Genomic DNA, 14226 nt, shown 5'->3' with positions numbered 1-14226 from the left:
ATTGGTGGCTCATGTTCATCTTGGAGTCAATAATGACTCCAAAATCCCTTTCCGCCTCTGTGCTTTCAAGAGGGGAACTCCCCAGCCTGTATGTATGCTGTGGATTCCTTCTCCCAAGGTGCAGCACCCTGCATTTGTCTAGGTTGAACCCTTAAGGAGCAACCACTCATTGTGGATTCCCCTCCCTGTCAGAGTAGGGCCTCGACAGCTAGCCTCCTGAGCTTGTGAAATTCAGCTTTCCTAAAGTTGAGGACTTGTGCATTGCTGACTGATTTTGCCAGCTTTGCAATAAATAGAGGAGAAGTGATCAACTTATGGTCACCGTCTCCCAGCTTCCCTTCAATTCTCAGATCACTCACTAGATCATGCCCTCTGGCCAGTACCAGGTCCAGCAGCACCTTACCTCTTATCGGCACATAGACTTCTTGAGACAAGTAGAGCTTATCACTGCATGTGAGGAAGCTTTGTGGCTGATCGGATTTGGCTGAGTGTTCTTCCCATGAGCTGTCAGGGTCATTGAAATCGCCCATGACAACCATGCACTGAGAGCATGCAGCCTCTGCCAGTTCCCTAGTGAATTTGTGGCCAAGCTCCTGCTCCTGGTTAGGAGGTATGTAGTTGACTTCTACCATTGTATTCCCTTCACCACATTCCCTCTGTATTCTAACCCAGAGCGTCTCAAGTCAACCTCCTCGGATGCCAGCCTCCGCTTGTAGGGAAGTGTACTGCTCCTTCACATAGAGAACTACATCCCACCCTTCCTTGCAACACGATCCCTCCTGTACAGGATATAGCCATGTATACCTGTGGCCCAGTGATACGTGGAGTCCCACTAGGTCTCCATTATCCCTGTGAGACTGTAGTCATTTCTGTTTAGCGGAAGGGCCAGTTCCTCCTGTTTGTTCCCCAGGCTCCTAGCATTTGTGTACAGGCACGTAAACCTGCCATCAGAAGCACTGGGCTTCCTTGCACTCCTAGAAGAGCCCTGTCCCTGGGCTGGGAGAGGAATGAGATCCCTTGTGTAGTCTAACCTGCTGGGTTTGTTTTTTTTTTTTTTAATGGTTGACACTAGTGGGGCTTGCACTGGTGGTTATCTGCCAATCAACCAGTGAACTTAGTTTAAAGCCCTGTCAAGTAGGTCAGCCATTTTGGCCAAGAAGAGCTGCTTCCCCATCTGAGTGAGGTGGAGGCTGTCCCTTCCCAACAAACTGCTGCCTCTCTGACGCGCAGACTGTGGTTGAAGAAGCTGAAGTCTTCATGATGGCACCAGTGCTGCAGTCTTCTGTGCAGCACTGGTGGAGGAGAAAACCACTTGTGCCGCCAACCCTCTGAGCCCTGCTCCCAGAGCACTGTCGTCATATCCTGTCCATGTGGTGAAGGAGCATGGGGTGGTGGTTGGAGGGCTGGATCAATTTTGGGATCCTCTCAGTGACAACCCGGATACGGGCCCCCGGCGGCAGTTTAACAATTTTGTTGTTAAAGAAGAAGAAAATAGATAAGAGGCTGGAAGAACTGACAGAAACATGAACCAAAACTTTCTCATTACATGTACAACTAAATAGTTTGTCTTCTAATACATAGATTTAGTTCTTTCAGAAGGCAAGGAAACAACGACAGCTGATAACAATTATTTAAGGAGAGCAAGTAGCAAAGAGGAAGAAGGAACTATGCTCTAGCCTCTCTCTCAAACTTTCAAAGCTGTGTATTCTTCCATTTGTCTTGCTCCTGCCTGTGGTTTGTAAATCCTTCTGTGTATGTCAGAGCCAGGCCTCCATGTTTGCTCTGGCTTTTTTTTTTTTAATATCAGTTTACATCTTTATATAGCTCTAGGCTTTTTTTGGTTTTGTTTTATTACGTGGCCCAGAGCAGGACAGGACCTGAATTACTTTAGCCTTTGACGAAGATGCATATCCTTGCTACAGTTCTTAACAATGATGACATGGTGGCATAGACGGTCCTCAAGTCTTAAAACTCTACCTTGTTTTGCACGAGAACTCTTTCAATAACAACTTGAGAGCTCAGAAATATCCATTCTTGTCCTGAAATAATGTGCAAGATGGGTGGGATGTTTAAGACCAGAGGACTGTATAACAGTATTGGTTATGTTCTTGCCTGTTGCAAAAAAAAAAAAAAAAAAAAAGACTTCTGAATATGTTTACCTCTACCCTGAAAAATTGACGTTTAATATTGGTGAGGAAAAGCAGAGGCTGCAGTGTTGGGCAGCTAGTGATGTGGGCCATATGTGTTTGACAGATGGACTCCTGAGTGTCAAAAAAAATTGTTTGCTGGAGCTACAAAACAGTTTCAAGGGAGGAGAACATAACAAAAATGCTTTTTAGTCTTAACCATATCCTGTTACTGTGTCTGTGATAACATTTATCAAGCATGTGTTTTTTATTTTGTAAGTATCTGATAAAATATGTTCACTTTTTATCACAGTCTCCCTAATTTGTATTCCATCCATGCATTTAACTGAAGCCCAAACTTGAGGAGACTATTTAGAGATTAGCTTCATTAGTACTTCTAGTTGGATATTAGCCCAGTGTAACACATGGGGGTAGGTAGCAAGAGGAAAATCTAACTGATGCTGCCTCTGGACCTCTTGAAGTCTAGCAGCACAGACCTTTGCTTGAGTCTGCTTGAATTAATGTTGTTATGGGCATGGTAGCCCAGGTGGCTCCTTTGTCAGACTATGTTGCTGAATTCTTAATTGGCCAATTTAGTTCACTTTAAATCGCTTTAAAATTAAAGATGGGCAGCCTCTGTTTGGCATGAAGCAGAAGAGGGAGAGGGCAGGCAGCATGGTGGGAAATGAGATGGGGAGCAGGAAGCAGAACTGCAGGTTGGGCAAGGAACAGGGCAGCAGATGGGAAGGAGATTGGGATGCCACTCGAGAAGGCATAGGGCTTAATTTGTGACACTCATGCCAAAAAGTTGCCCCCAGTGCCATATGAAGTTTGTGGATGTGGAGCCTAGGGTTTGGTATTACCTAATGAACTTGTAGGATCCAGTCCTGTGGGCCTGATTCAGTCTTGATTATAGTGGATGTTTCCTTTGAAAGCCTGCGGAAAAGTAGATAAGACACTGTTCACTTCAGTGGAAATATCAGCTTTCACCAGGTCTGAACTTGCTCTAGACACCCAGTGGAACTTTTAAGGTCTCCTATCGAATGGTTAAACATCACGGGAGCTTCTGATAATGCTAATTGATGCCAAAGATGATTATAATCAGAACTGGGCTTGATAAGAAAGCAGTGATGTTGATCTAAGGGTGACAATAGGCAATATACAGAAATGAAATAAAACTTTCTAATATATAACTTGCTGCCCCCATATAAAGTAAAGCTGTGTTGGGCCTCGTTATAGTTGATTTAAGATTGTATTTGCCACTGGAATACATTGATGTGTTGAGATAGGTGGTCCTGATTTGCATTTCATTTGTTATGGATAACTTAAAGGACAACCCCAGATAATAAAATATATGCTCTAGAGAGAATCTTCCAAAGCAAAAGGAAAAATAAATGCAATATTACAGGGAGGAAAATTTTAGACAGAAAAATCTGAACGAAAATTGGGAGTTCTGGTTTAAGAAGAGCTTATTAGATGGCTAAAATACTACTGTTGCAGAAGAGAACTGAATAAAAGTCCAAAAGCCTGTTCTGGTCAAGGGGGGATGTGAAGGCAGCAACGGAAGACTAATAATAATAATAATGATGGTGGTGATGATGATGAAGAAAAAGGAAGGAGCCCTGTGGGGACAGATGTCGATACAAATCGGAAGCTGAGAGAGAGAGAGAGAGAGAATCGATAATGGAATCTAAACATGTATTTATTTACCTTACTTTTTAAAATCTACCTGGAAGGGATTTTTAAGTACATTAGGAACAGAAGCATTTCCAACAGTGCTATAATTGAGTGTGTAGAGATTTGATACGAGAAACCCTGATAGATTATATATTGGAAGTAGTTTGACTATGGACTATGTCTCTCATTACAACACTAAGGCTATTACTTGCCCCGGTCCTTGTGGAACCAGAGACCAGTTGAATACCACCTTTTTATAAGGATCTTTCACGTGTTTGAAGACTTACCAAATCTTCCTTCAAGTCTCTCTTTTTTTTTTTTTTTTTTTCCCCTTCTTCAAGCAAAATAAGCTAATTTCTTACAGCATTTCCTCAGGTCATGTTTTTCTTAAACAACTTTTGAGGTAAACAGACTGTTTCAACCTTTCTCGGAGCCTAACCTGCATAAAATGAACTGTTCCAAACAGGAGATATTACCACACCTTCAACTCTTCTATGAAATATGAACTTTCATTTCTACCTAGGAGAACTTTTACAGTCTTTTCTCCTATCCCTGAAGAAGGGTGCTTGTGCCCAAAAGTTTGCAATTAAAGCCTTTTTTTTTTTCTTTTGCAAAAATCTAGTTGATCTAATAAAAGAGATCTGATTCCTTTAAACCTCCTAAGCACTTTCACTTCTCTGCTTTGGAGTCTTTCCAACTTTTGTCCACCTTTTCCATGAAGTATGCTATCCCAACCTTGGGCATAGTGCTCACCAGGTGAGGCCTCGCTAATGCTGAATCACTTCCTATAATTTGCATAAGACACACTCTTGTCAATACATTCCAGCATTGGCTTTTTTTGGCTTCCTCTTTGTGCACGTGCACACCCCATTACTTTGCTGACTCATTCAGCTTGTGATTCGTTACAACATCTAGGTGTTTTTCTGCAATAATGCTACCTAGCCAGCTGCTATTGAAAGAAATCGGCACCCTGCAGGCAGTACCCTCAGTGCAGCAATGGGTTCATCTCCAGCATGCATTTGTTCCTACCTGGATAAATGAGAACACAAGCTAAACCCCATATCTGCCAAGAGGACCCAGAGCTTAGTAGTCACTTCCAAACAGTTCATTGGCATTGTCATTACTTCCTCCATGAGTGAGTAGCATGGGGTAATAGTCAAAGCACTAGAAAAGTCTCAGTAACTGTTCTGTAACCTTTCAAATTTCAGGGTTTGGCAAACCTCAGTGGATGCTGATCCCTGCCATGTGAAAGACAATAGTTTTGTAACCTTAGCCTACACCAGCCCTCCAGGGTGAAGTAGCACCCTTATGTGTCACTGACAGCATGTTCATTAGGGGTGTGCGAAGCTTCAGTTGCTGATTCAATTGGGAGAAGATTCAGCCTGATTTGGAGACCGAATCCGAATCTAATTGGGAGACCAAAAAACCCCTCTGAATTGTTTTCAAAAAAGATTCAGATGGCTGTCTTTCAGGGGAACAGAAGCTGAGAAGAGGGAGGGGGAGCAAGGGAGGAAAGACTGACATCCGTAGCTGGCCAGTGACTGTGAACCTTTCCCGAGTCCCCTTTGAATTGCAGTGGTCTGGGGGAGGGATGTAGACACAGCACATAAGCCTTTGTCTGCAGCCTTTCTGTCCCTTTTGTGAGCTGTTTCTGCCTGAGCATTGGGAAGACCCCCTGTTACAGGCTACCATCCCTGCTGGTTTCATCCCACTGTGCCTTACACGCACAGTCACATGTCATGAGTTTTGTTTTCAGAAGTTTGAGGTGCAGTTTCCCAGAAACCCCTGCACCTATCTCCTTGATACCTGGCAGGTGTCATGGCCTCAATAGGGGCTACCATCCATGTTGCTTTCATCCAAATCTGCCAAAAAATGACCAAGTTATAGGTATTTCAGTGATTTCCCCATTATAGTCTATGGCCTAATCTCCGAATCTTCTGAAACCAATTTGGCCAAATCAATTTGGGACAGTGATCCGAATCGAATCTCTGTCCTTGGAATTGGCCGAATCTGAATTGAATACTTCCTATTCACGTGGGCCTAATATTCGCAATGGATCCTTGCTTTAAAGTTTGGAATGTCTTCTATGTACAGTAGTAGCAAATCTCAGGTCCTACAAGTACCATGGGTATATTTATAATTTAATTGGGACCAGCAGTGGCCTTGCTGTATTTGTTATACAGTCGTACAGTTTCATGTTACACTGATTCACGTATACATGCTTTATATAACATGACCATGTTTCAACTTACGCGATACCCTGCTTCACATTTACAGTGTTTGCGGTAAAGTGGTTGTTAGTTTGGAGTCCGCTTACATAATGTTAGCATCAATTGTCTCCTCCAAGATTGTCCATCATTTTTGGTTACATTAACCCATGAATATTTGTGAAAATGGTGTCAAAGAAAGCCTTTGATGTTGTACCCAAAAGAGCATGTAAGTCTATCACCCTGGCCCAGAAAATAGAAATGCTTGATAAATTAAGAGAAGGCAATAGTGCTGTCAATTGCTCACCAGTACAGTTTAAGTGAATTGACTGTAAGTACCATTAAAAAAAAGTGAGCAAAAAATTAGAGACCGTGTGAAAACAAAAACCCCTGTGAGTTTGAGAGTGTCGTTGATGACTAGAATGCCTCATTTAGATAAGGTTGAGAAACTCCTTAATCTTTGGATCAATGAAATGACCAATACAAAAGGAGCAGTTGTCAATGGCACGGCAGTTAGGGCTAAAGCTTTATCTCTGTATGAGCACGTAGCTGGGGAGTAAAGGTTTTAATAAAGCCATCAGTTCCATTATTTTGTGTTTTAAATATCCTCTTATTATGAAATAATGTTATCAAATCTTGGTCCCAGGTCCCTATCCCCCTGCTTTCCATTGACTTAATGCCTCGAGTTACACGGTTTCAACTTGCATGGTGTTTTTCAGGAACGTATCTTCCGTGTAACTCGGAGTCCGACTAAGTATACATTCAGTATGCTTTTTAAGCTTAACTGAAAAATGAGCACTTTGAAGTGAGGCATTGGGGACCTACTCTACAAAGGTAGCTCTGTACTTAAGTCATGGGCAGTGTCTCCATAGTGTAAGTATTTTCACTTGTCATTCTTGTGCTCAGCTGATTTAATTGAATTTCCTTTTAGCTTTGAGTCTTCTGTGTATTGGAGTATGTTAAATAAGAGTATCTGTTATATCATTATTGCAGATTTTTTCTTCTGCTTAGTCAGCACCTTTTGTATAAAGAAAATCCCAATCTTGACTAAATAGAAAAGACTGAAAGCTACTCAACCAAATCTTTGCCTGTGACCCGTTTACTCAGTATTATGTAAAACTAAATTGCCTGCCTGCCTGCCTAATATTCCTCAACATGCTCTTTCACAGATTTCTACTTACAGGGGAGAACACAAAAGCTGCAGGGGAAATGTAACAGGCCTGTGCTGATTACATTTAAATCCTTCAGGAACAGAGGCTTCCTCTGAAACCAGAAAAACATTTTTCCCTATCTTTAGTACATCAACTGCTCAAAGCACTATTTGGATCTTAGTCCATTCTTCCAGCTCTTCTGTAAGGTGAGAATCCTCATTTACAGACAAAAAAACAGGCAAGCATTTAAAATTTAGAAATGAAAACTCCCTGCTTTATAATCTCCTTTTAACAGGTAATGGTAAACCTGATCATCCTTTGCAGCTGATGTGTTTTACTCAAGCAGTCGGGTATCTAATACAGTATTTGGCACTCAGTTCAATATTGGCTGCTAAAAAGAAATCTGGCTAGGCACTTATTAACTATATTAAGCAGTATAAAGAGAACCACTTTAGCCCTAGAGACTTCTGTTCTTTTCTACATGCAGCTGACTCTTGCACACTTCAGGTTTGCTACTCAGTAAAATAAAAAAATGTAAGTTGCTCTTGGGCACAGTCACCACATGTGACAGACAGGCAAACCTTTGATTACAGATGAGGGCTGTTTTAAGTGATTGGAGGGTCATTCTGTGGTCCAGGGGGAAATGGGGTTAAGTTGAAATGAAGCAAAAAGAGCAAATACCATGAAAAATGTCTGTCTTTTTCCTTTTGCTTTCTTGGCTGTTTGAAGTTCTCACTTATAGTTTTCTTGAGCATTGGCACTATGATGTATTCCTAATACAGCACTAAAAGTAAAATTTTATGCTGTTATCTGGGTTCCTTCAAAGAATATTTGAATGTGGTTAAGCAGTTAAAGTAGCACTCAACTGGCAATTGGATGCATTTAAAAGTGAAATGCCATGTGTACAATTCTGTGAGTAATGTTGCTTCTGCCCCATGTGTGCAGGTGTAGAGGGGGTGCTAATTAAAGACATGTGTGACTGGAAGAGGGCTGGGCTTGAGCCATATAAGCCGGGAGCCTGAGCTGGTCTGGCAGTCCAGTCCTGAGAGCCTTGAAGGTAGGAGCACCTGGCAGCAGGGCTCCTGACCTGACAGAAGAACTGGGTACGCAGATCTGCAGACCTGGGAACTGGGGAAGTTAGCTAGGCCAGAGGGAGGCTAGGTTATGCAGGCAGATGGCCTCTTATGTTAAACCCAGAGAGGGTTTGAGTGTTCACTGGGGCGCTGAGATGGCTTTTTATTTAAGTTGCCCTGGTGGTTTAGTCTTGAGTCTTGCTGAAGGCAGGCTCATGGCCTACTCAGAGGTGGTAGCCCAGAGGCGCTAGAAGTGAGGTCAGTAACTTGTATCCCAAGTAGAGAGCAAGTAGAGTTGGGGAGCCCAGAGGTCTCAAGTGGCCTGAGGGTGGGAGCCAGGTTCAGGAGGGGCCCCAGCCTGCATATAGGCTCAGCAGCACTACGCTTGCTAGCACCATGGCTGAAAGAGACTTGGGGGTCATGATTCTTCACAAGATGAACATGAGCCATCAATGTGATGTCACAGCTGGTAAAGCGAACAAAACTCTGGCTTGCATCCATAGATGCTTCTCAAGTAAATCTCAGGATATCATCCTCCCACTGTACTCGGCCTTGGTGACACTGCATTTGGAGTACTGCATTAAATTCTGGGCTCTACCATTCAAGAAAGATGTGGAGAAGCTTGAGAGTCCAGAGGAGAGCCACACGCATGATCAGAGGGCAGGAAAACAGGCCTTAGGAAGAGAGGCTGAGAGTGATGGGACTGTTCAGCCTGGAAAAGTGCAGACTCAGAGGTGACCTGGTGGCAGCCTATAAGTACATCAAGGGTGTGCATCAGGATCTGGGGGAACGCCTGTTCACCAGAGCACCCCAAGGGATGACAAGGTCCAATGGTCTCAAACTCCTCCAAGACCGTTTTAGGCTGGACATAAGGAAAAACTTCTTTACTGTCCATGCCCCCAAGGCCTGGAATAGACTCCCTCCAGAGGGGGTGCAAGCACCTAATTTGGACTCATTTACAAAACATCTGGGATGTTTATCTTGCTGGGATCCTTTGACCTTAGCTGACTTCCTGCCCCTTGGGGCAGGGGGCTGGACTTGATCTTCTGAGGTCCCTTCCAGCCCTAATGTCTGTGAAGACTAAAGGTCAAGGAGAGATCATGGATACAGACTGCCAGAGCCAGGAAGCCTAGAGAACCCAACTGGCCCAGGAGGGACCACGGCCAGAGACTGAGCCCAAGGGGGGCAAGTTGCACCAGGCAAGTTGCCTAGAGGTCTTAACTGGCCTGAGGGTGGGGCCACTGCCAGAAACTGACAGGGTATGGGACCTGTGGTTAGGGAGGCTGGAACCTAGAAGCCGGTTCTAGTATTGTGGGTCTGGGCTAAAAGGCCCAGCAAGAGCAAAGGGGAGAAGGCTGATTTAAGGCCAAGACCCCTACACGTTGCATAGATTAATAGATTGTAAGGCCAGAATGGACCTTGGAAGATCATCGGGTCCAGCCCCCTGCACCAAGCAGGAAAGACAACTGGGGTCAGGTGACCCCAGCAAGGTGACTGTCTAGTCTCCTCTTGAAGATTTCCAGGGTAGGTGATTTGCACCACCTCTGGAGGGAGCTTATTCCATGGTCTGGACACCTTGACTGTGAAGATGTTTTTCTTAATGTCCAGTCTGAATCTGTCTTCCAGGAGTTTGTGGCCATTACTCCTGGTTTTGCCCTTGGGTGCCCTGGTGAACAGTTGCTCAATGAGCCCTTGATGTACTCTCCTAGTGTAGCAGTAATCTGCTACCAGGTTCCCTCTCAGCCGCCTTTTCCTCAGGCTGAAGAGTCCCAGATCCCTCAGCCTTTCCTCATATGGCTTGCCTTTTATGATTTTGATTATACTCTTCAAACTGTGGTTCTTCTTTGGACTCTCTCAAGCTTGTCCACATCCTTGTTAAAGTTGATGCCCAGAACTGGACACAGGACTTCAGCTGCGGTCTCACCAGTGCTGTGTAGAGCGGAAGAATCACCTCCTTGGTTTTGCTGGAGATGCATTGATTGATGCATGCCACGGTATTAATTGCCCTGCAGCATCACACTGTTGGCTCATATTCATACTGTGATCTATCTCCAGGTCCACTGTACATGATAATGGTACAGTAACACCCACAAGGCATGGGGCATGGTGTAGGGATGGACAGGGGCACACAGTGAGCCTTTAAGGCTACAGATGCCCTGCAGAGGCACGGATAGGCTGAGAGGGTCTATTGACTTTACAGGTTGAACTGAGCTTAACAGGGTCCGTGAGGGATCTGGTGGCAACTTGCATGGACTAAGGCTCCCTCCAAGGCCCATTGGCAGCCTTTCTTAACTAATTTTCCATAAGAGCAAGGTGTAGCGTGCAAGCAGTCAAGGGAGGGCTACACTAGAGACTGAGCTTTGCAGGGACTGCATAGCCACCAGGGGGTGTCACAGCCACCTGTGGGACTTGAACCTGCCACAGCTCATCCTGTGCCCTGAATGAAATGGGAAGCTCAAACCCTATGGAAAAATAGCATGTGACCACATATTTAGACTGTCACAATGTATATGAAAGGAAGAGAATTGAGAATTTAACTCTTTCCTTGCTTGGTTATGCAATTAAACAATGTAGAAAAACCCGTGTTAAAAGAGCTATTTGTAGGACCCCATAATCAGAAAGGGTGTTTTTAAAAAAGCCCTCTCCTAAAACTAAATAAACCCAATTGTTAGATGCACTTTCCCCGTTCTCCAGATCATTAGGGTTTGAACACTGAACTTTCAGTGCAGCATAGTGCAGGGAGCTGTTAGGTGAGCAGTCCATTACTTATGTTCCCAGAAAGTGGTGTCTATCCTTGAGGTGATGGCAAATGACCCAATACCTGCCCCTGAAGGCCCTAGTTGTGGGGCCTGGCCTGGTCTGTTCTGCTTCTGCAAGCTGAAGAAGTCCTTGCCCTGTGGGATGCTTTCAAAGGGGGCATAGGCCCCTTGTACTGTGGGCAGGAGGGAGCCTAGTTCAGCAGTCTGCCTCTTCCTTTCCCATCACTAGCTGCTTTAGTAAACACTAGGTCTGATTTAACTACTTAACAGCAGTATAAAAACCTTCTCTTAGTAATCATACCAGCTAAAATACAGGTACAAATAACAGCCTAGGTCAGCAGTATAGTCACTGTACAGTTCATGTTGCCCCTGTATGGGTATGACCCAGACTGAAGAATGTTCGTGTTTTGTTGCTTGAGGGGGGGGGTGGGGAGGGAAGGGGGGGGGGGGGGGGGGGGAGGGGGGGGGGAAGGGTACCGATATTTTCCTAAGACTGTTCAGCTTCAACTTGTGTGAACAAAGTGTGCTCTTATTGCAAAAACAGCCAGTAGCATACTGGGTTGGATTAACAGGAGGGTGACTTTCCAGTTGAGGGGAAGTGATTTTTTTTTTTTTTTTTTTCCTGCTCTACAGCACTGGTGAGGCCTCACCTGGGGGATTGTGTCCAATTTTGGACTCCACACTTCAAGGAGGACATGGACAGTTTGGAAAGAATCCAGCACAGAACAACAAAAAAGATTAGGGGCCAGGGAAGCATGGTTTGTGAAGAAAAGCTAAAAAATCTAGGGTTATTTTGTCTGGAGGAGAGAAGACTGAAGGGAGACTTCAAGCTTTCAGATATTTGAAGGGTAAATAGAAAAAGGATGGAGATTGGGTTTTTCTCTGTGGCTATAGGAAACAGTTTTAGGGGCAATGGCTTCAAGCTGCAGCAGAAGAAACTTTGGAGATTAGAAGGTACTTTCTGACTCTGAGGGTGGTCAAACATTGGAACAGGTTACCTAGAGAAATTGTGCTATCTCTATCCATGGAAATGTTTAAGAGCAGGTTGGATAGGCCCTTGGTTGGGATGGCTTAGTCAAGGATGGTGTTGCTTGAGCAAGGGACTGGACTGGCTGGCCTCGTGAGATCCGTTCCAGCTCTACTTTCCTATGATCCTAAGTGAGAGAAGGTGAACTTTATATCTTGGCAAAAATTGAACAGAATTTTATAAGACAACCCCTCTTCCCCTTCAAGGTGCTAGTATGACTGAAGGGCATTCCCCTGTGTTGCACTATGAAACAGCTATTCAAATAAAAGATGTCAAGAATCTCTTGTAATGGAAAATGCTAGGTAATGTAATAGTGGTGGCTGCCAGTTCTGTTATGATGCTTTATAATCCATTCATTTATTACTCTATCTGCTGTCTAGCCTGGACAAAATAAATTCAGGTTATTCAGTCAAATATAGCAAATTAGCCTGTGAGCTGCAGTTTGGATGTGATTAGGCATTAATGATGGCAAGGCAGGGCACTTGCTGGAGACTGCATGCGTGGGAGGTCTGCTGGAGCCCAGCACCCTAGGCAGTTGTTTACCATAAGCACTGACCTTTGAAGTTTCCTGTTACAAAGCCAGGAGGAACAAGGTGTTTCTGCATTCAATGCAGTACAAGCTTAATGTTGTTAAGACTGAATCAGTTGCTGCTTATTCTTTTTGGGTATTTCCAGAGATTGTGAGTATGTGGTACATTGACTAGTCAGGAACTTTTTATAAGCAAAGATGAAATACTAATCAGCTTATTAACTTTCCTGCAGATTCCATCGTGATTGGATTTTGGGTCGGTCTTGCAGTTTTTGTCATTTTCATGTTTTTTGTACTGACCTTGCTGACGAAGACTGGAGTGCCACACCAAGAGTGAGTATGATCCATGTGCAACAGCAGTACTGTGGGCTGATCAAAGACTTCCCCACCCTGATAACCGTGTCTTTCTTGCTACTGAGTTGCTTATAAACAGCATGTTTTCTGGACAGTACTACCCAAAATTTTACTGGTTCCTAAAACAGTGTTTTCATACTGTTCAGTTGATCTAGACCAGTGGTTCTCAACCTTTTTTTATGACTCAAGGCACCTCTTAGAAAATGCTAGCCTTTAGTCAGTAACTTGTTGATTACAGAAAAATAATAAAGCATTTTTATTGCTAGTGTGCCATGGCACCCTGGTTGAGAATCACTGACTTGGAAAGATCTGACTTGTGATGAAGACTACCTCACTTCTAAAATCAGAGCTAACCAAATCAGAGAGACTAACTCACTTCTAAAATCAGAGCTATGCCAGACAAGAAAGCTGATGTTTTAAGTTTCTTTGCCTCCGTTTTCTTGAACAGGGACCGGGACATCCCACCTACCAGAGGAAGGGACAATCTTGGGGATAGCTCTGTCAGGCCTTCAGTCAGTGCAGATGTAGTTGGGGATGTTCTGGAAGGGCTAGACATGTTTAAATCTGCAGGTGCAGATACCCTCCACCCAAGGGTGTTGAGGGAGCTGGCAGGGGTCATCGCGGAGCCCTTGGCCCGGCTGTATGAGCATTCGTGGTCATCTGGCCAGGTGCCGGGGGATTGGAAACTGGCTAATGTGGTCCCAGTTTTCAAGAAAGGGAGGAAGGAGGACCCAAGTAACTGCAGGCCTGTAAGCCTCACCTTGGTGCTTGGGAAGATCTTGGAGAGAATCATCAAGGAGCATATCTGTGGGGGGCCTGCAGGGGAGATCATGCTCAGGGACAACCAGCACGGGTTCATCAAAGGCAGGTCCTGCTTGACCAACCTGATTGCCTTTTATGACCAAGTAACTAAATCCTTGGATGATGGTGTCGCTGTGGACGTAGTTTTTCTAGACTTTAAGAAGCCTTTGACACTCTCTCACCCCATCCTCATCAATAAATTATGCGACTGTGGCATTGATGCCTACACAGTTGGATAGGTAAAAAATTGGCTGATGGGGTGCACCCAGAGAATAGTAGTGGATGGGTTGTACTCTACCTGGAGAGATGTGAGCAGCGGGGTACCCCAGGGCTTGGTCCTCGGGCCCGCACTGTTTAACACCTTCATCAGCGACTTGGACGAGGGGGTGGAAAGCACGCTGTCCAAGTTTGCTGATGACACTAAGAGGTGGGGCAAGGTGGAGACACACTCAAAGGGAGAGAGAGGCTGTAAATAGATTTAGACTACAAAAGTGGGCAGATGAGAATAGGATGGGGTTCAAC

General features: G+C 44.4%; 1 protein-coding gene across 2 annotated transcripts in view; it reads left to right on the top strand.

Moving 5' to 3' along the window:
- Window positions 1–14226, top strand: part of MRAP2 (melanocortin 2 receptor accessory protein 2) — a 53365-nt gene that overhangs the window by 31889 nt on the left and 7250 nt on the right. The window contains exons 1-2 of one of the 2 annotated variants that reach the window (XM_025194900.1): window positions 12682–12700; window positions 12783–12882. In XM_025194900.1, coding sequence (XP_025050685.1) covers window positions 12833–12882 — 50 coding nt within the window. In that variant the 5' untranslated portion in view covers window positions 12682–12700; window positions 12783–12832. Of the gene's footprint in view, window positions 1–12681; window positions 12701–12782; window positions 12883–14226 lie in introns of those variants that run through there. The other variant, XM_006038398.3, reaches the window with a different exon arrangement.

This window comes from Alligator sinensis, unplaced genomic scaffold (genome assembly GCF_000455745.1).
Source record: "Alligator sinensis unplaced genomic scaffold, ASM45574v1 scaffold1128_1, whole genome shotgun sequence".
Taxonomy (NCBI): Eukaryota; Metazoa; Chordata; order Crocodylia; family Alligatoridae; genus Alligator; species Alligator sinensis.
Note: the sequence above shows the minus strand (reverse complement) of the source record. Positions and strands in the feature narration are given on the sequence as shown.